The sequence below is a fragment of the Plutella xylostella genome, chromosome 14, assembly GCF_932276165.1.
Source record: "Plutella xylostella chromosome 14, ilPluXylo3.1, whole genome shotgun sequence".
Lineage (NCBI taxonomy): Eukaryota > Metazoa > Arthropoda > Insecta > Lepidoptera > Plutellidae > Plutella > Plutella xylostella.
Window position 1 is genome coordinate 6,826,457 of NC_063994.1, and position 27,378 is coordinate 6,853,834.

The 27,378-nt window shown below is 38.2% G+C and overlaps 1 protein-coding gene across 6 annotated transcripts; it reads left to right on the forward strand.

Annotated features, from left to right (window-relative positions):
• Nucleotides 1-321: 321 nt before the first annotated feature.
• Nucleotides 322-15,948, forward strand: LOC105381269 (cleavage and polyadenylation specificity factor subunit 6). 6 transcript variants are annotated; one of them, XM_048625309.1, is made up of 17 exons: nt 322-480; nt 601-813; nt 5,541-5,756; nt 6,398-6,515; nt 7,334-7,551; nt 8,129-8,179; nt 8,410-8,460; nt 8,848-8,985; nt 9,728-9,830; nt 10,888-10,995; nt 11,289-11,386; nt 11,851-12,081; nt 12,402-12,634; nt 13,080-13,121; nt 13,935-14,033; nt 14,375-14,419; nt 14,906-15,948. In XM_048625309.1, the coding sequence occupies exons 1-17, from the start codon at nt 385-387 to the stop codon at nt 15,075-15,077; spliced, it is 2,232 nt and encodes a 743-aa protein (XP_048481266.1). In that variant the 5' UTR covers nt 322-384; the 3' UTR covers nt 15,078-15,948. The 6 variants fall into 6 exon arrangements, with proteins under 6 accessions (XP_048481266.1, XP_048481267.1, XP_048481269.1 ...); XM_048625310.1 differs by having other exon boundaries at nt 9,728-9,812; XM_048625312.1 differs by lacking the exon at nt 14,375-14,419.
• The last annotated feature ends 11,430 nt before the right edge of the window (nt 15,949-27,378 follow it).

Consider the following 27,378-nt stretch of genomic DNA (forward strand, 5'->3'; position numbering starts at 1 on the left):
CCAACGGTTATCCCAACGATGGATATGAACGTACATAATACAGAGCAGATTGCAGAAACGAAGGCCAACGAAAAACGTTCGTTGGCGTTCGTTGGCCCGGTGTGTACGCGGCTTAAGCAGAAAAGACTTCATCGTGATCTACCACCTCCAGTACACTCATGTTTTGTTTGCGATCGATGCAATTATGCAAATTACTTTATTCACCAAGCATAATGATATGTTAATCAAACATCATTCTACAAAATATTATCTCAATTTTACAAAGTATAAGACAGATCACACCTTCAGAATATTAACGGTCTCACGTCTAGAAATTAGTAGATTTTACTTGTTCTGTAACTGGCAACCTTGTTTCCGGTTTAATTTAAAAACAAAAAAGTTGCAATGCATGAAAAAAAATTCAATCTTCGCAAAATGGCGGACGGTGGCGTCGATATAGATTTGTACGCCGATGATATTGAATCGGATTTTAATAGACAGGTGAGTTTAAACTGTGTGAAATTAACGATATTAGGCGTAGAAAACGTTTGATACAATTTTCCTGGACGCCGCCGTTGTTTTGACATAGATATGTGAGTGGAATTCTTGCGGCTATTTCAGGATGAATTTGGTGGTGAGAACGTGGATTTGTACGACGACGTGATAGCGGCGCCTTCGAAGCCGGAGGATGGGGACCGACCACCGTCTTCAGCGCCGTCGCACAACTCGCACCCGCCGGAGGAAACCAACGGGAACTCGTCGTACCACAACAACGGGCCGTCTCACCATCATGGCGGCCGACGCTTCCAGCTTTACATCGGCAACCTCACTTGGGTTTGTACCTAATTTTGTCTTCTTTTAGGTTAATTATGTACATAAGTAATAGGAAGTTGTTACTTTTTGTATCTACACGATTTAACCAATTGCCAGGATTACCAGATCACTTTTTTCATTTGCCGATTTCTTTATTATTGCGTGGTAATTTTTGCAACTTTATTGGTGCTTTTTTTGGATTTTTATTATTATACCAACTGCAGAAATTTCCAATAGACCATAATATACCTACAGTTATGGGCATTCATATAAAATATAACTTTTCATAACCTTTTCAAACCCAGTTTCAGTTATCTTCGGGAACTATGTACACAATAAATTTGTATCTGTCTGAAAGGATTTAACGGGATACGCACTAACTAAAATCTTATTCAAATTGCCTAATTGCAAACATTACTCACAATTCAGTTAAAACAACTTGATAGGGCAGCGATTACACTTTTGTACCTCGTCAAAATATCAAACCACACATTCATACTTTCAAAGATTGACATTGAGTTATTTTGTCATACCACAAAAGTGTAATCACTTCCATCTTCAGAACTATCAAGTTATTTGGACCAAACTGTACCAGTCTTATAGGTATAGGGCAAATCTAATGAGTAACACTAGTGCTGGAAAATTTTACGATGGTTATCTGGTAATCCTGTTATCTTAATAATATTCAAACTGAATCAAAGGCATTCCGAATATCCGGAATCATCTCATAACCAACAGTAGTGGCAAGAATTTTCTAAAAAAGTTTTATGTTATAAAAAATGTTCCAATATGTTGAGTGCATTCTAGTTTAGAGATTTAAGCATTAACATAATACTTACTAATAATGATTTGATTGAGTGAAATATAGTTCACTATACATATTGATTTTGTCAATAGTTTCCCAGTCCCTATGCTTCAGAAATAAGCTAACCTTAGGTATCTGTATTTGTCTGGTTACTTTACATGTACTTCCTTCAGGAATATGTCCTGACTACCTGTAGTAGCTGTTAAAATAGTTTTGAAATTAAGCATTTATATGTCACTACTTATAAATTTATCTAGGTAGTTTCACCACTAATTGAGTTTAAATTCTGCTAGTATATGAACAACTATACATATTTCTCATATTTATGTAATGCTTCTAAGAAGCATTTCTCACTGCCCACGTCAATGTATCAACCTACATAAAATGGAATGCACTCTTCTCAATTTCGGATTGCCTTTGTTTAAACAATTATGGATGATTATCACACTACATACTAATTTCCTATGTCAAATTTGCCATTGGTTATAATCATTTCTTTCTCTTTTAACCAACTTCATAAAAGGGAAGGTTCTCATTAGAATAAATTGCTTTAGATGTGATAGTTCTGTGATAATCTCCACAATTTAAAGTTGTTATGAAATTGTTTGAATGCACTTGTATGCAATAGCTCCAAGCATCTCCAATATTGCAAATTAAATGTCTAAACTTGTGTTATATTTAAACATTAGTAGAAGTACTAAGTAATTCTATGTATTAAAGTCAGAATAATATATTCTGAATACATTCTTCATATTGCATATTGGAAATCCTTGTTTTTTATGTATAGCATAATTATTTGCCATAATATAAAAGTAAGTATATTTTCGCATATTTTTCACTAGCAAAAGTAATCTGGTACCATAAAGATAAAATTTGTCAGTATTAGCATTATGTATGGCTATGATTTAAGCTATTAGTTTACTACAAATACCAACTTCATTTGAGAAGGCATCTGACTCATTCCTAAAAGAAAAAGGTGAATGCTCTGCTTCTATGTTTGAATGCACCATTGCCCTTAATTTTTCAGGAACCTGTCACGTGTATACCTATAAGAAATTAAATTCATAGAATAATTTCAGTTTATACAATCAATTAGTCATAAAATAGGTCGCAGGGATTTTTTTACGGTTGTCATTTTTCGTCACTTGAAATGAAATGAACCGGTTATTTAAATTTTATGCATAACTTCACAATTGGTTGATTATATCTACACGAACAAATAGTTATTAGAAAAAGGTAACATTATGTCTTTCTCATAACAGTCATAACTTTCATAATATCTAACAATGCACTTAAAAATCTTGTTATGTGTGAAAGTCGTCTGGAGGGTTACCATACCTACATTATCTCATTTATATTTACTGATGAAGTTTCTACTTTATTCAACACTTATTATCTTTGTTTTATTATTTTGGGTTATTTGTTGTCAATTTTCTAATATTGGCAGAAAACATTGTGATAAAAATGATAGTTTTTAATCGATAAAATTTACATAGGACTATGGGACATCTCTAGTTAATAGATTTTATATTTCTATTTTATTCTACAAGTTGTAGAATTTAGTTTATATTTTATCTTTATATCGGTAATTTTATTCCTCTGTAATCCGGGAATAAGAGATGTTTACAAAACTATAGGTAAAGTTGCGGTTTGTGAGTTATGTACAAATATGTTAGTTGCAATTGCAATGTCATAAAATTAATGATGTAATGAATAATCCAAAAACCAACATCCTCCATTAAATATATATTTTTTGTATTCATAAAATAATTGTGATTTTTATTCTATGTGAGTATGTTAAACAGAAATTGTTAAATTGAATGTTAATTATGAAAAAATATGATTGCAATAGCTCATAATATGAAAGGTAAACATAAATTAAAATCATTTGCATAAAAAATGTGTAATAAAGGAGTAATATTGTAATGAAATGTAAATTGCAACTGACTAGTAGTTTTGGTAGGCGCGCAAACCGTAACATTTGCCGCATTGTAAATATCTCTTGGTATTCAATAACCAAAAATGCATGGTTTTCATGCTATTTGCTGTTGAATGATATGATTTTTATGATTGAGTGAATGTAGATGATGAGTGTTTTTTATGTACTTATGTATTTATTTATTTAGATAATGTAAACATACTCCTACATTATAGTACAACTGTTGTGACAAAATATTTTGAATTATTCGTCGATTTCTGTAATATTATGTGGTTCAAACATAAAAAGGTCTGCTTCTCAGTAGATTAATGAAATCTAAGATATAAAGCAGTGGTCACTTCCAACTCTTGTCGGCATCAAATTTATTCCCCAATAATTTTATGTGATTATTGGAAGAACAGTCCACGACTACTATCGGTATTTTCTGTGATATTTAATTAATTTAACCCAAAATGTTTATATGTCCATGCTAATGTGTACTGATTCGACATTTTGTAATAAAATGGTTATTGTTCTAGAAATCCCAATAAAATTTCGCGTGATCTGATATTATGCTTAAATCTTAAATGTTATGTCTATGGCCTCAGCAGTTGGATTATCTCTTGAGTTAATCCAACATTTGCATACCAAGTTTTTATATCATTTTCTCCCCGGCTTATGACAAATCTTTATATACTTTATGCCATGAATTTTTGGTGCCTGCTCAAGTAGATTTTTACGGTTAATTAATAATTATTTATCCTTAAGATTTAATTGGGGCGATTGTTATTTAACTAATAATTCTCTCTTATCAGGTTTATTTGGAGGTAAGATGATATTGTGGTTGTTTCATGCGTTTTTATGTGTTTATACTATTTTTTATTTTTCATTTACGCTTTTCATCATTGGTTGATCTCATTGTATTTGAGATTTACTAGTTGTCTGTATTCATATTATACTGAAATGTTTGCCTGATATGTGTTCACGACTTTCACGAGTATTTTAATTTAAACAATGTATCTACGATAAATAAGGAAACGGGAGTCATGTTGTCAGATGTTGAGTCAGTTTAAAATATTAAAAACATATCGTAAAATTATAGTTCTCACAGTTAGAAAACAATTTTTTGTCTTTTTGTGAAAACTTGTTGAGTTGAACTATCTAAATTGTATAATACGTCGAATATATTTATATTATAATAACAATATATTACCAAAATTTATCCAGTACGCGTGTTGGTTTATGAAAATTAAAATACATGTCTGTTTTGGTTGACTTGGTTCTACTGCCTGTTACATATAACACTATTTCTTGTTAATGTTGTCAGCAACCTTGTTTAATATAAACGATATAACTAATAATCCGCAGGTTGTGTATAAACCGAATCATAATATATGATAATTTATTGAAAGAGTAACCTGTTGCGATCAGTTCTTATTACTTGTATGATCGTTTGAAAATTCACTTGCTATTTGTAAGTAATTATAGTTTTTTTTAATTATATTTGTTCCACGTTTAAACTGAAATAATCCTGTTGTATATTTTCAGTATACTGTCATACTTGACGTAATTATAACAACAAACGTACGAGATTTTCCTAATTATTATAAAAAATAATAATGTGATAATGGAAATAAATTAATCTATAAAACAAAACTGTTTCTTTTACGAAATCCTTAGCGGCCGTTCCTTCGCATATACAGTAATCGAGAGGACCGCGTTTTATTTAGCGCATGAGTGAGTTGATGATGAATGGAGAAAGTGATAGATTACGAGAAGCTAGCAATTTCTGTTAGGTAGTACTAGGAATATAAATCAGCAAGATAGTTTTGAACATAACTAATTCTTACAAAACCGTTACATAACATCTGATAAAACATTCATGATATTCGAATAAGTTGCGTCGCAGTTAGAAAGAGCAAATTCGGTTCCAAAACCACAGTACGTATACATTTTACATGACATTATTGCTCTCCTTCGCAGTCTCCATTTTGTAGACGCCATGTTTGATTTCCATGATTTCAGTGGGCCACAGACCAGGATATAGCGAACGCCGTCGCGGATGTTGGAGTACAAGACTTTCAAGATGTGAAATTCTTCGAGAATCGGGCCAATGGCCAGTCTAAGGGGTTCTGTGTCATCTCTCTCGGCTCTGATCAATCCTTGAGGATGGTCCTAGACCGTTTGCCAAAGAAAGACATCCACGGACAACACCCCGTTGTGACTCTGCCCACTAAACAGGTAATAACCATCGCTGAATAGTCTGATGCTCCGTTTTGAATCATATAGACTCTGCTTTATAGGACGAGTATATTCCATAGTGTAATATGCTTATTATGTCATGCGTTAGAGTGTATAGTTGGTTACATTTTTAGATTTGCTCGATTGTTAGTACTAAAGCCTAACAATTGACAATTTACCAATTCATCATCAATACACAATCTACAATCGACTACAGCTAGACAATGTGCCTTTCTGATATTATGTATGTAGTCACTAATAGCTATTTCGATTATAAACTCGTCGGGCCAGCGGTCTAAAGAGCGTCCTACGCTACGTTTGCTCCCAAGCATTACCAGTATCTCATATCTTCTAATTAGCTTGAAAATTTTGATATCTTAAGCTAAATAGCATGTGGCTGTTTTACCATTATAGTAAATTTCCCTGATAGATCTTCTTATAATATGGAATCTGTTTACCCGGCCAACCTTCAGTCATACAAAGATACTTATTTACCAACAGAGCATTCGTGAAGTCAAGAAAGTTCTGTGTGTTGTAACCAATATGGAATTTCATAAAATCATAGTATTGTAGAAAATGCACCAGGCAGCCAGGCACCATTGCCTCTCTTCGAATATCACTGGAGTAAATAACATTTGCAGGCACTGAACCAGTTCGAGAGTCAGTCGAAGACGCGGTCGACGCCGCCAGGGCCGAACAATGGGCCCGGCGGCATGCGGGGACCACACCCCGGGGGCCCGCCGGGGCCGCATCCAGGAGGTCAGTTGCTATTGATTGCTGATCTGGCTTAAAATGATTGTCCACTGTAGACTTATCAATTCTGAATCATTTGGTATACTTACCTAACTATTTTTTCTAAAAATTCGTGGGTTAGTTGACCTCCAAGGCGACCATATATTTGGGGTGCACGAAAGAAGCACCTCAGCGTAACATTCGCCAGTTGCTTATACATGTCTGGCGCATCCTGGCAAGTCAGCGACTGACCAATCTTTTCACCACGGTGAAAAACCCAAATACCTAAACGAAATTATAGCAGCGTTTTGTCAGAGACTCGCTACTTGAAAGTATAGAAGACTACATAGGTTGGTGTCAGACACTAGTTAATTGGGGACATTACGAAGGTACCTGTATGTAGCATTATAAAAATAGAAATAATTAAATTAAGAATTTGACGACCGAATGGCGTAGTGGTTAGTGACCCTGACTACTGAGCCGATGGTCCCGGGTTCGATTCCCGGCTGGGGCAGATATTTGTTTAAACACAGATATTTGTTCTCGGGTCTTGGATGTGCCCGTAAAATGGCAATAGGCCCGCCCCCTATTACATTGGGACTAACATACACTCTGGCGAAAAGTGGGTGCAGCAATGCACCTCTGCCTACCCCGCAAGGGAGTACATTAGTACAAGGCGTGAGTGCGTGTTTTTTTTTTAAGAATTTGTCCGGGGTGTTATTTTGAAACTACACCATGGTAGTCAAGCTAGACAGAAAATTTTAAAGCAGCTTGTGGTTAAATTACTGAACTCGTAATCTAACACAATCTTACATCTCAATTCATGGCGCCTCCCAACCCCCCAGACTTCTTCGGCGGCCCCAACGGCCCCGGCCCGAACGGCCCTCCCGGCCGCATGATGATGCCGGGCCCGGGCGGCCCGCACCACCAGATGCGCGGCCCGCCGCCCCATCAGGGCCCCCCTCACCACATGCAGCACAACCAGGGCCCGCCGCCCCACCACATGCAGCATCAGGGCCCCCCGCCCCATCAGGGGCCGCCGCCGCATAGGCCGCCTATGCAGGTGAGGGGTTGAGACTTATTTGTGTAACTTATCAGCAATTCTAGGCTAGATTGGGTGACGACTTGCGAAAGGTGGCTGGTTATGATTGGATGCGGAACGCTATAGATCGCATCCAGTGGCGTGCTTTGGGAGAGACCTACATAAAAGTCCAGCAGTGGACTGCTATAGGCTGATGATGATGATCAGCAATTTTTGGTGGCTGGATGCTTATTCTTGAAGAAATACGAAGTTTCGGAGAGCTGGTGGTATGCCATTGGTATTTTAGAAGCAACGAGGTAGAGTCGTGGTTAGCGCAGTAGCTCAGAAACTTCGCAGCATTTCTTCTAGCAAGAGTAGGCCTCAGATTACAGTCCTCAAGGAGCGCCACAAGAGTCGGGCTTCGGCCTTCCTTATCTAACGAATACCGGCTACCTATCCCTATTGATTTACTCTATCCAGTCTATGTTGTTACGAAACATAGTACTTAAATAGCAAGATGTTATAACTTCCTTAGAGCAGAATAATTTTGTCACTTGCTTTGTCACTATTTTTAATTTATGAATTGTTAATTTATTTTTACTTTTTCGTTTCTTTTCAGTTCCAAGGTCCACCGCAAATGCAGAGACCCCCTGGCCCGGATAATATGCATGTAATTTGAGTTTTTCTATCCTTATTATTATTAAGATGTACTAAATCTGTTTGTTAGTGGTTATCACAGCTCCTCATGATTTGTTTGTATGAACGTCTCATAGTCGGTGGATCATCAAAATTTCCGTGCTGCGGAAAAAATCCAACATGACTCCAAATTGAAAATAATTTTGATGAATTATATTTTTTTATAAAATGTAAATTGTAACGATTATCCACCCCACCATACAGTTCCAAGGCCCACCCCAAATGCAGCGTCCGCGCGGACCAGAGAACACGCATGTAATTTCATTTTATTTATACTTTACAAATACAAAAGTTTGAGTGTGTATTTTGTTGCTTCTTTGGATTTAATTTTCTCTAATAATATACTGAAAGATATCTTTTTAATCCGCAACCGACAAGAAGACGTGTGACGTGTTCTCGAGATAAAAATATGGCCCCATGAGTTATATGTACTTACCCTAGAAAATAAAATGCTGCTTTGTGTGCATCTTCAGAGTATCACCCAGTTGCAGAAAGGGTTTTTTAATGAATCAAATATCACAGACAGTTAATGTATCTCTTAAAATATTGACTAAAACCAATAAGTTAATATCGATAATTTCCATTAAAACCTTTCTGCATCTCCTATCCCACCCACACTACAACCATCCATTTCCTCGACAGTTCCAAGGCCCGCCCATGCAGCGGCCGCCGGGCCCGCGCGGCGAGTGGGGCGCGCGCCCCCCGCACCCGCTGCCGCCGCAGCAGCCGCAGTACCCGCCGCACCACCAGATGCCGCACCAGATGCCGCCCCCGCAGCATGTGAGTAGCTATACATATTACCGTGTCCCCTCATCAGGCAAACCGTTAGCGATCGACTGAGTTTGCGGCGTATCGATTTAGTACGCTCTTCCATATATTTGTATAATGGAGTGTCCACAGTCTGCTTGTTTAGTACGCAGTTTGCAGCGTCACGCGCGCAGACTATCTCAGTATCTCGCCGCTAACAGTCTGTCACTGGGGACACGGCCTTATTATAGTTATATGTCTGAAATTGAGTATTTACACGAATAGTGAACGTGAGTATAAAATATGTACAGCGAAAAGCGGGTGGCATGCTTTCGAATCATCTGACTACCCTTTCTGGGATTACAGTCGTTAGCATAATGTGTGCATGTATGTCTGAAATTAGGTGATCAATGATTTCTAATAATAGAAAGAAGGAACCTAATCAGCACCAAAAAAACTGCAGCTTTAACATATTATTAGTAACTTCGACGTGGGATTGTCTTTTCATTTTTATTCTAACACACTTCACACTTCGTATTATCTACCTCATTGCCTTTCATAACTATAGCTGATTTTAACAGAATGCGGATTCCATCACGTACGCGGGATGGTCGCCATTTTCCCGCGTTCGTATTCCTCTCGTCATAATGAACACTTGTATGAAGCGCAATCCCTGCGTGATGAAATCTGCATGCTGTTAAAAACATCCTATGTCTGAAGCGTCGGTACTATTTCAAATGCAACAACTCATAACCCTTCTACCTCTCCCCCACAGCAACCGCCAGGGCAAGGCATGCCGCCCCCGCACCACCAGATGCCCCCGCACGCGGGCCCCCCGCGCGGCCCCCCGCCGCACGCAGGTATGAACGGCTACCCAGGTACGATACATCACTGTTCTTAGCATGACGGGAGACGGTACTAACGAGGCTTTGTAGCACCGCTGTACTACTGACGAAAATGCTGTAGATAAGATGCTGTGCTGTAGGTATGAAAGGCTACCCGGGTACGACACTATACTGTTCTTAGCGTGATACCAGGTGACAAGGTCTACTAACGAGGCTTCACGCGGCTTGTAGCACCGCTATAATAATAAAAGGATGCAAGCTGTAGATATAAATGACTAGCCGGGTGGGTAACTGTTCTTATGTAGCAGGATATCACGTGATCAGAGTGAGGTACTTACTAAGCTTTGTAGTACCTTACTGCTTGGGTATCAAACAATGCCATTTATTAGAGTGCAAGCTGTATAAGATGAAACGTTACTAAAGAGGCTTCAAGCGGCTTATAGCACTGCTATACCTCTTAAAAACAAGTACACAACATTGCTACGGCCAGTATCTATTAAGGCGCTTCACATTCAGAATCTATAATAATGATGAAAGGTGCTGTAGAATAGTTTCCTAGGTACTAACACGATTGCATGATACAAAATACACTATATTCATGGCTGGCTCTAACAAGATAGGAAATGCTATCTATTGGACTATGTAGTCGCACCATTGGGCAGTTATTTAACAAGAATACAGCTGCCAGACTCTGGAATACAAATGGCTATGGCCACTATAACTTTGAATTCAAAGAACATAGAAAGAAATTAGGCTAGTTCACATAAGCAAAAAGTGATGGTCCAAAAAAACTAAGGGATGCTTTTAGTTATAACAAAGCATTACTAGCGCCACGGCTTGCCCTAACTTATTAGCATACTAAGTACTGCTTGCAAGTTAAATCAAAATAAATATAAGTACATACTACGTATACGTACAGTACCTCTTATGGTCTTCATATACCATAAATAACATGCAGGTGAAATTTTATATCGCAGCCGTTTCAATTTTTTCGGGTTAATAGAGTAGCTTCCTGTATGCACCATCCACATGCGTATAAACTGCTTCATACCATAAACACTCCTTCACCGCTGGTCTCCATTGTCCACAGGAGTGGGCCCGGGAGCCCCCGCGCCGCACGTGAACCCCGCGTTCTTCAACCAGCAGCCGACGCAGCCCGCGCCCGGCCCCCAGCCGGGACCGCAGCCGGGACCACCAGGTAATAAGGGCTTTGTAGACATTGGTTTTATATAAGCGAGTTAGTGACAGAAAGGAGATGCTATGGTGGTAGCGCATCTCCACTACAAAGGGAGGGTCTTCAGACAAAGTCGGATGCTTTGGCTTTCCGACAGCTGCCAAGCCAGACCGGATGGGAAGAAGACTACGTTGGAATTTAGCAATAACCCGTAACAGCCTCTTACAAGCTATGCCAAAAATTATCACTCCATACTATTATTTTGAAAGCACTGCCATGCGTCTATGCTCTTCTACTAACATGTCTTCTGTTGCTAGGTCCGGCCCCTTACGGGCACCCGCCGCACGGCGCGCCGCCGCCGCAGCAGGGCCCGCCGCCCGGCGCGCGACAGCCGCCTTACGGGAGACCACCACAGGTAATATATTTATTTATTATTTCTTCATTCTTTATTGCACAAATATACGAAATAGATGTACAAAAGGTGGGCTTAATGCGTAATATAATGTTTAATGAAGCATTAGCTATGGATAGCAGATGTAGAACTCGCTGCACGGTTCTGTTATCTATGATAAAGTCATTTATTGTACGTTACACCAATCATAGCTCCATGTTCGTGAATCGCGATTTCGTGACGTGACGTCTACCTACGTCAATAACGGACCTGTGTAGCAGAGACTGGTTGATGATATGTACCAGGAGACGTGAAGAGGAGATCGTATCGTATACACTTATAAGGAAACACGAAGCCAATTCAATTCTGCAGTAAAATAATAGCAACCGAGCAGCGTAGAGCTTACCAATTGGTGTCGTTTATTTTGATCTACCGCCGCACACCGTATTTATTTCAATGTTTTGTAAATTTTACCTTTCTATTTGCAGAGCTACCCCGGCGCGGAGGCGGTGCGACCGCCGCACCACGCTGCACCAATGCCGGCGCCGCACCTCACACACCCGCCAATCAGCGAGGCGGAGTTCGAAGAGGTCATGGGTCGCAATAGGACGGTGTCGTCCAGCGCCATTGCCCGCGCCGTGTCTGATGCCGCGGCCGGGGAGTACGCGTCTGCTATAGAGACGCTGGTTACTGCGATATCGCTGATCAAACAGAGCAAGGTTGGTAATTTCTACTTGAATGTAGATTAATGGATTATTGAGCAGGTTAGATGAGAATTGAGAGCATCTGCATCTGCATTCTTTATAAATCAAGATCTTTGTCTGATAGGTTGCGAAATGCACACGAATGAAGATCGTCAGTCGAAAAATTACGACCCGTTAAGCCCAGAACATGAGCTTCCCCGAATAGTAGCGGTCTTGCACCTGCCTCTTCCCATTATAACCGGCGCTTGCCTGTCAAATATGTCCATATTTCCATCTAAGTACGCAGCATAGAAACCCCAGCAGAAAGCTCACATGACAACTCCAACTCATTCCAGGTGGCTCACGACGACCGCTGCAAGATCCTCATATCCTCACTCCAAGACACTCTCCACGGCGTCGAAACCAAGTCATACAGCAGCAGCGAGCGCTCGCGGCGAACCGAACGCTCGCGCTCTCGGGAACGGGAGCGGGAGGCTCGCGCGCACCACCGCAGCGCCCCGCCGCGGCGTCGGGAGCGAAGCTCGTCGAGGTACCGGGACCGCAGCCGCGACAGGGAGGATCGGGACAGGTGAGCGGGGTGGGGTTCTTTGAGGGTGTGGAAAAGGGTATAGTTAGCCGAAAAGTGACTTAGAGGGTAAAATAAAATAATAATCAGAAACTATGTAAGTCACTTGGATTGAAAAAAATAACCACAAATTTTAAAATCTACGTCGTTGAACAATAGTTGTTCGAAATGTGACTTTTGGCTAACTATACCACTTTTGCAACGATCTGTATAATATTAGCTTTACATTGATTCGTGTGGCGTAAGCGGACGCGCACGTTATGACGGGCCGCAAAGGAAAAACTACTCTTATGTACTCGGTGTACTTTATTTCGTATGTGGGCTATGTAACATAACTTTAAAAAAGCCATTTCGAAAAGCACTGAAGTAGAATATTTAGATTGCAATTGGTAGTTCGAGTTTTTCACAACAGTTATGGACCCAGTTCAATGTGGATATTCTATTTCAGATACAGGGCAAAGTCAAGGGATCGCGAACGGGATCGTGATGCGTAAGTTACATTTTCCGCTGCTGAAAGCTGAGGATTCATTGTTTGCGCGTGTATGAATAGTAAATAGTAACTGGGGAAGCAGATTTAACGCTTATAGGTCACGATACTTTTAAGTAACTTACGTACCGAATGAAATACTAACCCCCTTATTCATAGAAAAGTTACAATAGGTTTTAACTAATAAACTGTTTTGTCCCTCTCTGTCAAAGAACAAATTGTTCTTTGTCGGAGAGGGACAAAACAGTTTATTAGTTAAAACGTTCTGTAACTTCTCTATGAATAAGGGGGTTAAACTGTATCTTTATGGTCGCATCGCATCTTGCTTTCTGTGGAAGAGGGTTTCCGGCAGAGAATAAATACAGTACTTACTTACTTACTTATTCCCAATCTCCGCTGGGGAGCAAAGGGCCGAAGTGAAGCGCCGCCATTCTTTACGATCTTGGGCCAGCTCAGAGACAGACAGTGCACACATAAAACTCATGGTAGTAGTTATATAGCCATCGACAGTGTATGCCAAAATGTTTCCATGTAAATACCCTGGAACCTTCACCACTGTCTACAGTATTCTAGTTTTATATACTTGTTATGTTTTGATGCGAAAAGCAAATATATTTGCAATAACACCTATTTTCTCTGCCATTAAACATTGTATTCAGTATGTGGCATTCCCTGAGCTACCCATAAGCCGCTGAATTGCGTTGGTCTGACTATACAACCAACCTCAAACCGACACAACTAATTAACCAATCGACCGCACCCGTCACCCACTCTACCTATCACAACACCAAGTGAACACAACGTCTCTCATTGCAGGTACTACCGTGACTACCGCGAGAGGGAGCGCGACCGCTCTCGCTCGCGCGACCGCGAACGCACCGACCACTACAACCGCGGACACAGTCGGGAGGAGAGGTGAGGATAATGAGCCTGATTATATAGCAACTGAGCTTTGTGTCTCAAAATTAACATTAGCAAACAGGCAAATTTCATATAGCAATAACAAAGCACTATGGCTATCTCAATGAAATAATTATGGTATAATTTCAAGGGTGTGTGTTTTACTTTAATACACTTCTATTTCACCCTAATCCCCATATTTCAATAGAATTCCTACTTAGTCCATTCCGTTACATCTCAGTTAATTCGGTCCAAAACCTTTTTATTTTCTTATTATCTTAAAATTGGGCGTAAAAGTGGATAACAATCCGAGTCACGAGGAGACAGTATCTGAAACATAAAACCATTTTTTGCAGTAAAATTTCAAGCATAAGCAAATCGAGAAACATTGGCACTAGCAGGTACGTTTTTTCTATTTCGTCTTCAGTAACTTTACCTGTCGCCTCTTCCATTATCATATAAATATTATATGACTACATGACAGCTCACTGGTTGCGGGTGCTTTTAACCTCGAAAAATCATACTTTTTGTTTGTTTTGTTATAAAACTGTGGGTAACGGAATGGAAAAAAGGATTTTGCAATATGCAGGTTCAGTTTCATTGACATACATAATTGTTTAGTCACCACTATTATAATACGTATTAACCTCGATGGTAATCTGGCAATATAATATATGTATTGCCAGATTACCAAAAGAAAAACACTATACTATCCAGATCCATATAATTGCCATTCGTATTAGGTTTTAACCATTTGCGTCCGGAAGTCGCGATATCGCACCTGACGACAATAGATTTCTATGGTGTCTGATTATCTGGCGTGTTGCCCTAAAAATTTTGCTTAAACTTGAAGATAACTTTACTCATACCGTTTCTCCCACCACCAGACCTCGCGGCAAGTCGCCAGTGGAGCCCGCAGCCGAGGCGGGCGGCGGCGACGCCCCAGCGGCTAAAAGCAGAGCGGCACCGTACTACGACGAGAGATACCGCGAGCGACGCGACCGCGAGCCCGTCGCCGCTGAGAGGGAGAGAGACCACCGCCGGGAGGCCAGGCATTAGACAAGGATGACTGCATTTGACACCACGGAAGAAATGTTGACGGAAATATTTATGTAACTCAAGACTTTTTGATTTGGATGTAGTGGCTGAAGTTCCACAGCTAGCTTAGACTTCGGTTGTAGGGTTTGCTGCTAGTCTATGTAGCGGAAAATAGCACAGTCACAGTCTCACGGCAACCTGAATTGATTGATTTTCTTCCCAAGCATATAATTTATCGGCATTTAGGTGCTGATGACATTTGACATCATATTGATTAGTATTGTTTTTGAATTCCACTTACGGGGATGAGTGGGGATTATTTTTGTATTGTTTTGAATCCCTATCGAACTAGATACATCTATCTTAGTCTTCAGTGTCTTAACAATTTAAAATCTATCTGAAAATAAAATCCCATCAACATAATATAAATCTACTACCTATATTATTTAGGTAGCTAAACTTTAACTTACAAAAAGCTTTTTATATTGACCAAGTACTATGAAGAACTGTTATGTGTGTTACAAATATTGTATCCAAAGTCTGCTTACGTTTTTAATTTATATTTCGCTTTCTAAGTACAGGTTTTTTTGCAAAATTTACTAAAGATAAGACACATTCCAATATGACACCAATTACTAAATTTCGGATCATCAGTCAAATGTTTTTGTGAAGTAAATAAATAATTGTTAAAATTGTGAAATCTATTTTCCTACCGTGTTGTTTGAATGTGCTAGGAAAATTGATTAGAAAAGTGTATGTACATCTCTTTAGAATTTAGTGTTAGTCTTAAGTTACTTTATTTATGGATACGTTCCATAAAAAGTAGATTATGAGTTCTATGACGCATGATCTTAGGTTAAATTGCATTAATAAATTGATGTATAAATTATAAGTACCTGCCTTATTATTTCAAGTTGTCCCCAATTAATTTTAGTACGAAGAAACTATAAATACAACCAGACAGCAATAGGATAGCAACAGCGCATTTTAGTAACTCTTCAAGCTGTTTCAGCTGTATAATAGTTATGATTATGATCCAGCACATGATCCAGGAACGTAGACTCTTGACGGTGGCACCCTATACATTATAGGTATGGTGTTTCAAAAAAAGGCTCAGTCGCAAAAGGTACCAATCGCAAAATGTACCCTATGCAAATAACGTCGCATAATGCACCTTTCTCAAAATGCGCCTATCGCATAATGTACCTGTTGCAAAATGCACCTATCGCAAAATGCACCTGTCGCAAAATGCACCTATCGCAAAATGTACCCTTATAAACTTTTTTTTACATTTACATAATAATTATCTGATCCTGTCTGTTGTTTGGTATATGTATAAATATTATAATTTTCATACTTTAAACTTTTATTCCTGTGAAAATATCGAAATTTCCGGAAAAAATTAAGTCCCCCATACTAAAAAGTAATAAAACCAACTCAATTGGTATGAAGAACCCAAACAAAAGTTGCTTAGAATGATGAGTTTTATCACCGGCCTGACGTTAACTTACGGACACCCTGTATATGTATAAAAACCTACCTTGATTACAATAAACATGATAATAGACTATAATTTAACTACCTCTAAAATATAGATGAATATATTAATACAGAAGCGAATACATGAAGCGTCCGTAGTCGAGCGAGCTTCAGTGATGATGATCACTGAGGTTAAGCAACACATGCACGGTCAGCCAGTGGATGGGTGACCGATTTCAAGTGGTTCTTTTCTGGACGCTTCCGTGCTTCGGACGACACGTTAAGCCGTGGGTTCCGGTTGCTGCTTCGGCAGCAGTAGTTAAGCCTAGTCAGAGGCCTTCGGGCAGCTTGAAAACATCTGACAGTGGGGTTGACCACTCTCTCAGCACAAGCTTGCTTGTGTTGGGGTCCACCAACCCGCACTAGGCCAGCGTGGTGGACTAGGCCTAAACCCTTTCCTTCGTTGGAAGGAGATCCGTGCCCCAGCAGTGGAGATGATGGTATAAAAATATCATCATCTCCATGAATATACAAAAAAATATAATAATAATATCAACCAACAGACAGGATCACATAATTATTATGTGAAAGTAAAAAAAAATATAATTAATAGATTTTTGTTTACAAGGGTACATTTTGTGATAGGTGCATTTTGCGACAGGTACATTTTGCGATAGGTGTATTTTGCAACAGGTGCATTTTGCGACAGGTGCATTTTGAGACGGGTGCATTTTGCGATAGGTGCATTATGCGATAGGTACATTATGCTTACAAAAATAAAATCTCCGCGGTGCATTTTGCGATAGGTCGTCGACTATTTGGAACCCGCAGTACGCTGTATATGTGGGAAAACTAGAAAAAATACAAGAAACTTTTCTTAAACACCTATTTTATAGAATAAATACTAACAAACTCAAATCAGATAACTCCATTTCACTTGTATCACTTAAAAATAGGCGCAATTATCTTGAGTAAATGTTTATGTACAAATTACTTAATAATAAAATTGACTCCCCAAACTTGCTTTCTAAAGTATCTATTTTATGCCCTAGGGTAACTTGTCGAAAGCCTAAGTTATTCCATGTACCTTCAACTCGAACCAAATATGCTGATAACGCTTTTATATCACGTGCATGTACGTCTTTTAATAAAAACTTCTCCAAACTTGATCCATTCCATACTAAAATGTGTATATTTAAAAAATACCTAATGAATACCTTTTGTGAATAGGTTTATAAGGATTATTATATTGAGCCTTGTAGTATCTTAAATTTTGCATTTTGCATAGTTTCTGTGACCTTTGTAATTTTGTAGTATAATTGCTCTGTGTAACCATGTTTTTGTGTGTGTTAAGTTTTTAGTGTGTATTGTGGATTTTTAAAACTAAAATGTCTTTAAATATTAATGGAAACTTTATTGGAAAAAGTACTACTTATGTATTTAACTTTAATGCATCCATCTGCTCTGTATGTTTCCTTAACAATAATAAAATAAAAATAAATAAAAATAGGTACTTTATGCTACTGAACGCAAAAAAGGTATAGTAAACCGAAAGAGGGGGACTTTTATTCTACGACTTTTGAAAATTTGCGTATAAAACATTTGATTTTTTACGGAATGCATCCCGAGTCACCGCCTTTCGGCGTATAATACGACTTGCAACACCCTGCATTGTATTTCCGTATTCATAGTAGTAGGTAAACAATAACAAGTTCATCCGCTGACCGCTCCCTATGCTGGAACTTAACTCGATCCTGCACTGGGGTTACTCTTGCTTGACAAACGAAGTTTAGGAGAGCTAACATCATGTAGGTACGCTTAATTCAACGACAGATACACTGTTAGTGCAACAGCGCTCGGAAATATAGTTTCCGAGAACGGTGACTCCCTCCGGACGAGTTCGGACGACGACATGGATGCTCCGTCAATCGAAACACTGGTAACGATCTGACCTGTAGTGGCTCAACAATCTCCAAGAGAGTTCCAGAAACTTGATTTAGGCGTGTAGGTATACAGCTGAGCTATCGCTACATGGGTTCGTTATCGACGTTGTTTAATGTCTGCCATCAAACTGTTATGCAGTTTGGCAGACCTATTTATTTATTTAACTAAAGTTAAGATTATTATGAAATAAATGCATTAAAAAAAAACGACACTATATCGTGATTCGCCATAAATACTGAGTCGTGAGCACAAGTTTCGATCCTCCGTTAACGTTGCGTAGGTAGTGTTCTTTTCTCTATGGTTGCGTATCGTCAACTGTCACTGTCAAAATGTAAAGCAAAGTTAGTTCCAAAAGTGACATTTGTTTTTTCCATATGTTAGGTGGAATTTCACCAAACGCTAAACGTATAAATTTAGTAGCCTGTCATACGTCTGTCAGTTAGTACAAAATGTATTTAAAATTTGATTTAAAATACGTTTTTTAGCTTTTGGTAAAAGTGTCCCTTCGTGTAGATTCGAAAATAGTATCGAATCCTATGCTCGCTGCACACTCTGTGATTATCGACGTCGATAACAAAACCGCGTTTCGGCCACAGAACTGTGTATAATTCATAATAAAAAAGTTTTAATACACTCACGTGCAAAGAAACAGTTCCACTTACAAAATTCCGACACTGGCCTAAATTTTTTTATACAATTAATAGGAAATTTGAACAAAATGTAGTTACTTCAATATTTCAGATGGCGTCATCGTCATTAAGGTAGCCTTTTCCGTTTAGGAATAACTTGATGATTTTGAGACTGGAACTATTTCATTGCCCGTAGAGTGTATTTTTTCCTGAAAATTCAATCCTCTGTTTAGGTAAGCATTCATCATAATCGTCCATTATTGTTATCCAACCGTTGAAAGTCGATAATGTTTAATCCTAATCTTACAATGAAAGTTTCATCTGAAAAGAAAGTAGGTACCTAGTTTCTCCTTCTAGGAACCTACCGATGTATGTGTATTTCAATACCCAATTTTATTTAATTCCCCGTGTTTGTATGATTTTAGATAGGTAGGTCGTATTCAATTAAATCCTACGCTACTTAATCCACGGTAGCTATACATTGGACTGCTTGAACTCGTCTCGTTTGAATGTGAACTAGTATTTACCTACTTGCCCCAGCAAAGGAAATGTTACACAGTTTATTTGCTCCCAGCCAGTAGTTTCAGCAAACTATTAGGTTCTATGTATAACTACGTAGCTATACAGGTTTATAATATTGGCCTAAGTACTTACTAGGAAAATACAAAGTAGGTGGCTATAATAATAATTGATCACACGAGACCTTCCCTCACAAGACTATCAAATGCCTAAGGCCTAAGAGATATCTTCATGCCTGAAGTAGAGGATTGTAATTGTAACTGGATACCTAGTTAGATAAGTACAGTACGACAAGACTTTATCTGTTCCATCAGCTTCAGTAGTTAGATAGCTTAATAATTTCGTTCTGATTTTGAATGAAGTTTTGGTTTCATTTAAATTTTATATTCTTGTTTCAGCAGATGAAAGCTGGCTGCCTGATTACCGGAGCACAGCGGAGAAATGAGGTAGCTAATGCGGAGCGAAATGGCGGTCTGTTCAGGCCCACAGCCGCGAAGCTATATAGCGCAGCTGTAGTAGAGGCCTTATTCCTTCGCACCGACCCGTTTTTGTATGATTTTTATAGATATGCACCCCTACTAGGGTCCTCCCTACCCTAGCATAGAAGATACCATAGCACCCATTGGATATGCAATCTGTCTGGTCGATTTTTACCTCTAACACCACTCTGCTACCCCACTTCCCTGCTATGTTCAGACGAGGTAGGTATAATATATAGGAAGAAAACTAGACACACTGTAAGTGCCTGTAACCAATACCATTGTCATACCTGACCTGATCAAAGCAACATGATTGCCCATGAGGTAGGTCGTTAGACAATACTCAGGTCTACTTCGGTCCACTCAACCCACAGTATAATGGATAATATCTTGTTACCGATATTGAGACCTTCATGTAGGTCAGTAGGGAAGGTACTTTACCTAAGTGCAATGGCGTAAGCTGAGTGCTAACCGCTTTACTGAATGGCTAATACTACTATATAGGTACTGATTACTAGCCACGAGCATTTACCCTCGAGCGTCGCTTAGTAACTATTTATTTCTAGAATAAAAGCTAAGTTCCAATCCAGGCACTAATAAAGGGTGATTTTTACCGGCTGGGAATTCTTAGTAATTAGTTACCTATGGACTCCCACGCAAGTAGGCAGGTAGCTAGTAACCTACTAAGGCACTACGAAATCTGGTTTCCTTTTGATCTCAATCTAGCACGTGCCCAATAGCTATTAATTTTCTCTTTTCTGTCGAAAGTCTCGTGCTGGTGTCCAATTAGGTTTTCTCCCGAAGAAAGAGAAATGACACAATGGAAAAGTGTTATGTTGCCGCCGACGCTGGCTTAATTAAAACAATTAGACGGCGACATTGCTGTAGAGTTTTTTTTATGTTTAACCGTAGCGTAGAGACAACGACGCTACGTATACATATTATATAATAACTTATATATAACATAAACTCAGTTACTGTGAGTCACTATGATGTTCATCATCATCTTGGACTTGGACCGGGTCGGAGGCAATCGTTTGATTTAAAGTCAATAAGTCAATATTTAGGTGGCTTGTTATTTTTTCTTGTGCTGATGTGAATTGTTATTTCATCACTACTTCACTAGCACCCCAGAAGAGTTCTCTAGATCGTTCAGTACTTAAACGAAGGGCAACGACAGCATTGCATCGCTATAGATTTCAGAGCTACATGATCGCTACGAAATTACTACGAAAAATGGCTACGATATTTGCTACGACGTTCGCTACGAAAACTACTAAAGTAGTCGTGGGAAGAGATCCCTCACACTTAAGTTATAAAGTTGTTTTCTATTTTTAGCTTTATTTTTAGGCCACCTTTATAGCCGTAGCACACTGTAGGTACCTACCTACCCACGCGTTGGTTTTAGAACTTTTTGAAGTGACGTAATACTTGACCCATATATGGAGGATACTAAAATTAAGTGTTCAGTTTTTAGATGGTTTTGAGGTACAGGTAAGCTATTTTTAGCAAAAGCGTAGGCAGCTTTTTTATCTTTACAGGCAATTCAAAGCTAGCGGAAACAGTAAATTCTACAAACTTTAGTAAAGGTTCTTATAACTCGCACCTGTGACAATATAATATCAATATCACATTATATACTATAGGTGCTACACCGTCATATTCTAACCTTCGTCACAATTCAACCGCAGCTCAGTTAAAAGAGATTGTCATCTGTGGTTTGTAAGGAACGCGTACCCTCGAGGCAGTGAGTCGTAAAGGCAATCAGGCCGTTTCTTTCATCCCACCCCATTGTGGCCCCGGGCGCAGGCTAACTCATAATCAATCACCTTCGTTGCGTTGAACGAAACGTTATTGTTTGTAGGCAGCCACATATTAGGTGTAACTTTTATAACATATGTAGGATATAAAATACATTATTCTATAAGTAGTTAAACGTACAAATAATCGTAATTATTTGAAGATGTAGAAATATAAAGCAACCTTAGTGTATTTATTACAAATCATTAAAAAAAGAATGAGTGTTTTGCTGATTGCTTGGATTTACAGAAAGGACCAATTTTTTTTTACAAATGTGATCTTATGTAGTATTATTTTTTCCTACCGAATCATATGGGTAATACTTGTGTGGATTAACATTACATTACTAATTAATTAGAATATCACTAAAGCAGCATAACTGTTTCTATTGTCATTTAAGATCAAAAACATAATAATATAAACCTACCCCGTTATTCATAATGATAAATGAAAAGGCAACAGTATACAAAGGTACGCTTTGATTCTATTCCCTGAAACAATCAAGGTAGTCCGCCTGCATACCGACGCTGGAGCATCTCAATGACAAAACTCTACAAAAGTATTAGTTGGAGGCTTTGTTGGAACCTGGAGCCACAGCCGAGGCTTCGAGGGCCCTCGCCAGCCGGAGTTTGCAGTAGTTTTATTGTTGAAGTTACTTCGCGAGTCTGCTACCTGCTTTGTGCATTTTGTACCTCTTGAGAGCGAGAGTTGTGGCACTTTACAAGCGTTTATAGGTCAGACTGTGGCCACTTCAGTCTAGATAGGTTCTAGATAAGTTCTGAAATGCATTGGGGGTTTGCGAGGGGGGATATTTTGAAGGCTGTATAGAACGGTAGTTAGTGCAAAATTAAAAATGCACTACTTAATCATAATAATACTGTACGAATACGTACAGTACAGTGTGAACATGCCTCATGTCATGACCCTATGGCCTATTATAAACTATTTAACAGCTTGTTTTAACCGGTAAATTGGTAAAGATACAATTTTTTTTTTTTCATTTAAGGCACACGCGTAATTTGGACGACGAAATTCGGATAAAGTTCGACAATCCTTTGTAAAAAAAAAAAAAATTTCCTTGTGCACCTTAATTTAACAATTTATAAAGGGGTCATCTCATCGTTCAAATATAGGTCAAAGATTATAACAGCTTTAAAAAATATCAATTAGTTAACAAAATATGATGACTCCGTTAGCATTTAATTGGCTGTGGACAAATTAAAAACCTATATAAGGGTTCTGTAGCCTGTGCAATTCAATTAATTCCGTTCTCCGGGCCGGGATTCGATTCTGACACCTTCAGCACTAGAGCCTTCTCTCAGACCATTATGGACCTTTCACATGAGGGTAGACCAGTATGCCCTGAAAACAGAAAGATAGGCCTTGGTTACTGAAATGGATGAAATGAAAGGCAATGCTATATCTGGGCAACGCATGGTAAGGGGCAGATAAACCTGACCCCCCTCAGAAGCATTGTTAGTATGAGAGGAGGGTCAGGTTTCTCTGCACCTGACCGTACACAGTGACTTTTAGATATAGGTGTTAAAGAAATAGTTTTTCCATCAAATAATTTATTTCTGCAACAATGTAGGGTATGTTATTAAGGTTTCGGTAAGCAGCCAGTATACGGAATCCTACTGGGAAAAGGTGATAATAAAAACTTTTTAATTAACAAGGAAGGTAGTTAAGGTACTCAGAGTTTTAGCAACCATTAGCGTTTTTAATGCTCTCTTCTCTAGCAACAAATTGAAAATACGGATTTAGATAAAACGCGAAACGTGATGTACTTACCTACTCGCATAATAGCAAAGAACAGGGAAAATGGGTCAATCTGTGATTTGTACCATGTAGCGTTATTTGATTCTGTAGGCATGTCCATTTTCCTGCTGTAAAAATGGACTAGCAACACAGAAATTTGGCTAAAAATAGATCTTTAGGAGCTTTGAATACCAAGTAATAATAACATAGTACGAGTAGGTATGCTTCTAAAAGCTTTTTTACAAACTAAAGTCAGTAGTCCTAACATTATTAGGTGTAATTTTTTTTCATTCCAAAAAATTAAGAAACTATAGTTAATAGGTAAGTATATGACTGTAAAGAAAGTTTTATTGGAGAACCACTGGGGTATTTTTAAACGTTTTTGGCAAAGTACCTATATAAAATGAAAATTGATAGCGTAAGAATACAAGTAAATAAATATAATAATTCTAAATGAAAATGAAAAAAATTAAAATGAAAAAATGTTTATTTAACCAAAAAATTTACACAGGTTATCTTAATAAATATTATGAATATAAAACAGTTATAAATTATTATTAAATGGTGGATCTCTCCATAATTTTACCGATTCCATCTGATAAAAGCCATATAATCCCGTTCTATGAAGATATATTTATCCTGGAGATGCATAGCCATTGATTTTAATCGAAACTAAATACAACCAGGCACAAAATAATTTATACAATTTGCAGATGCGCTACATGAGGGTATACGGTAGAGGTACGCTATACTGACGAAAAACGAAACGAACGAGAGTTGTCGTGCAATCGACACGTTTAATACAACAACCGTGCTACCACAAAAAACTTTAAACACTGTTTAACAAGTGTTTAAAACGAAATTTGACAGGTTTTGTAGGCGCTTCACAGCGGTAAACACCTGTTAAATACTGTCTATGTTTTTGTGGTAAGGCCCCAAGAGTCTTAGTCTTACTAGAAACAATTTTTTCGTTGTATAGAGTGACCCCCCAGGCTACAGATTAGACAAACAAATGACCGTTCGTCTAGCTAGAGTCTAGACGGGCCGTGAACCCATCGGACTAGATATCTGGACCCTAATCCAGCGACGGAAATGTAAAACAAATTATGGACAATGTTCAGTCCTACTGGGGGCAATGTCGCCAGCCTGCTTGCTAGCAGAGTTGTAGGGAGAATTGTATACTTAAGTATTTGGTGTTGTTTATTGGGTTATATTTTTACCTGTAGCCTTTTATTTATTTTTATTGAATAGTCACGTTGGCTTAGTGCTAAAAGCATCAATCGCATGATTTTAAATATTTAAATTAATAATAAAATAATAATAGTCAAGTGTGCAGAAGTTTAAGGAAGCATACTGAAAGTAATACGATTTTGTCATGTGTCATTTAAGTTTCTTTAAAGAATACAGGGACACTGATAAAATTATCGATGTACCTATAAGTAAGTGTAGGTGGAGTGTTATAAGTGATTAGCACAGATAGTAGGTATATCTGTTACGAAGCCACTCTGAGTCGAAGATTTTGGAGGAGATATAGCCAAGAACCCTCTAGCTATATCAAGTCTTGAGAAGCCTATCTACTGAGACGGAATGACCTTAACATTTTTAAAGTCAATTATGAATTTCGTGCTAAAACTTGAAACTCAATTTAGGATATTACAAAACTTTGTTAAGCACTTCTACTTCCCCAGGGAGTAAAAATTGTTTTTTGTATTTACCTTTAATCCAATTGCGCAAGTATCGAACTACTTAGTAACTATAGGCAGTAAAATACTTGAAATCAAAAAACGATTTTAATTAAATTAGGTTCAATGACCTTTGACCGTAACAGGTGCCCTATCGCGAAGTCAAAACGAAGTAGGTAACAAAGAAGTAATTATACTGTCAAATTCAATACAATTTGAATTCGAAAATCGTTGTCAAAAACAAGTTGGCGATAGGGGGCCAGAAAGGTAGGTATTGTATGCTACTCTCATACGGGGAAATTCATAAAAGGAGTCTCGTTAAGTGACGTGTCACCTGTTCCGTTTTATACAGGTATAGGTACGCCCGGCACACCCCGGGGCCTGGGCACTCAGAGATAGGCTAAGGCGGCCCCTAGACGATCAATTATATTGCGCAATATTGACAATTGTGCAATATAATTCATCGTCTAGGGTTAATACTCGTATTGAAGATTGCGCAAACGTCATTTGGATTATAAACTTATTGCACAGTAAATATATTGCACAATATTATTGTAGGTCTAGGGTCCGCCTTATGAGTGACTAATACTTTCAACACGGTAACAAACAACGAATCTATAAATGTTTGAAAAAAAACGGAGTCATTTGGTGTCGGCGTTTTGTGAGTGGAACGTTTTCATTGCTCGCGCGTGTATTATGTAAGTGCATATAAAACCCGTTCCTGCCGGCCCAAAGAGATTATTTTTAAATACCGGATTAATTAAAGCGTAGGATAAAACTTCAGTAACTAACAAAAGGGGAAGCTTAAAATAGGCTGGAACTTTTACATTACACTACCTATTCAGGCTGAAGCAATAAGGACAAAGGAAATTGCGTTAGGCGACAACACCTAGAAGTTACTGTGACTTGAGCTCGTGGATGAGATATTTTGTTGCTATTTATTTATTTTATACCAACACCAAAATAGGTTTTTTATAATAATCATCAATTGCAAAGTTATCGTCTTCCAACTCTATGTATACATATAGCGGTTTCTTTATAGATTCTTTACGTGTGACGAATAGAAAATACTTATTAGATTCTAAAGGTATAATTTTACTCATAGCATTTAAATTTTGTTATTTCATTATTAGGATAAAAGATTCCTAATTAATTATCCCTACCACCCATATAGAACAGGTTTGTACCTATTTTATGGTCTATTGTATGTTAAAATAAATTGATTTTTAATATTTTTTCTACTTTATCCTACCTTCTTTATCAGCATTGGCTGCCGAAGATAATAAAGTGTCTCGGAATAATGAAGTGTCATACAAAAATAGGCTTTACGTCCTGTAGAAAGTGTCACAGGACTCTCAGGTCGTTATTTTTGATTTGCCCAACACCCACGCTATATATTGATTACCCAATATTTTATTACTTTCGGGGTCTAGTGCCTCAGCAAATATATTTTTGGGAGACAGGAGAATAAATATTTAAGAACGCGGTATTTTCTACGAGTATTATACGAACAGTGGAAGACACTCTAAACGACACACTTGAACTCAAAATCGCTTGTTGATCTGCTTTAGTTTATATGCCAATAAAAATTAACAAAAGTCATTCAATGAACTGGCACGGTCAGTCATTGGATGGGTGACCGATTTCAAGTGGTTCTTTTCAAAAGGATATAAATAATCGAAAATTAAAACAGCTTAAAAAGCGTAGTTGTGAACAGTACCTAACAAGTTTGTCTAAATGGAAAAAATAAATTACGAGAATAATTAGCCAGGTGACTTCAGAGAGATACATATTACATAATAAGATACATTCAAACTTATGTATATCCGAGGCAAATTCTCAATATCGATTTTGAAGCAATTACTGCCTGTTACCAGTCATGAATACCTGGTACAGGGCAAAGAAAAGAAAGATACAGGATGGACAGAAAAATATGAAAAAACCTCCACCGGCGAACTAGATATTGGTGGAGTAGAGTAGTTTAGTCCGATATTTTTTCCGTACTGTATTTAAGTACTGTTTATTATTATGT

Bases quoted from the DNA above. Each gene is read 5' to 3' on its own strand.
- LOC105381269 (XM_048625309.1), top strand. From the start codon at position 385: ATGCATGAAAAAAAATTCAATCTTCGCAAAATGGCGGACGGTGGCGTC. The intron at 7,552-8,128 runs GTGAGGGGTTGA...GTTTCTTTTCAG, and splicing joins CGCATAGGCCGCCTATGCAG to TTCCAAGGTCCACCGCAAAT. The intron at 8,986-9,727 runs GTGAGTAGCTAT...TCTCCCCCACAG, and splicing joins AGATGCCGCCCCCGCAGCAT to CAACCGCCAGGGCAAGGCAT.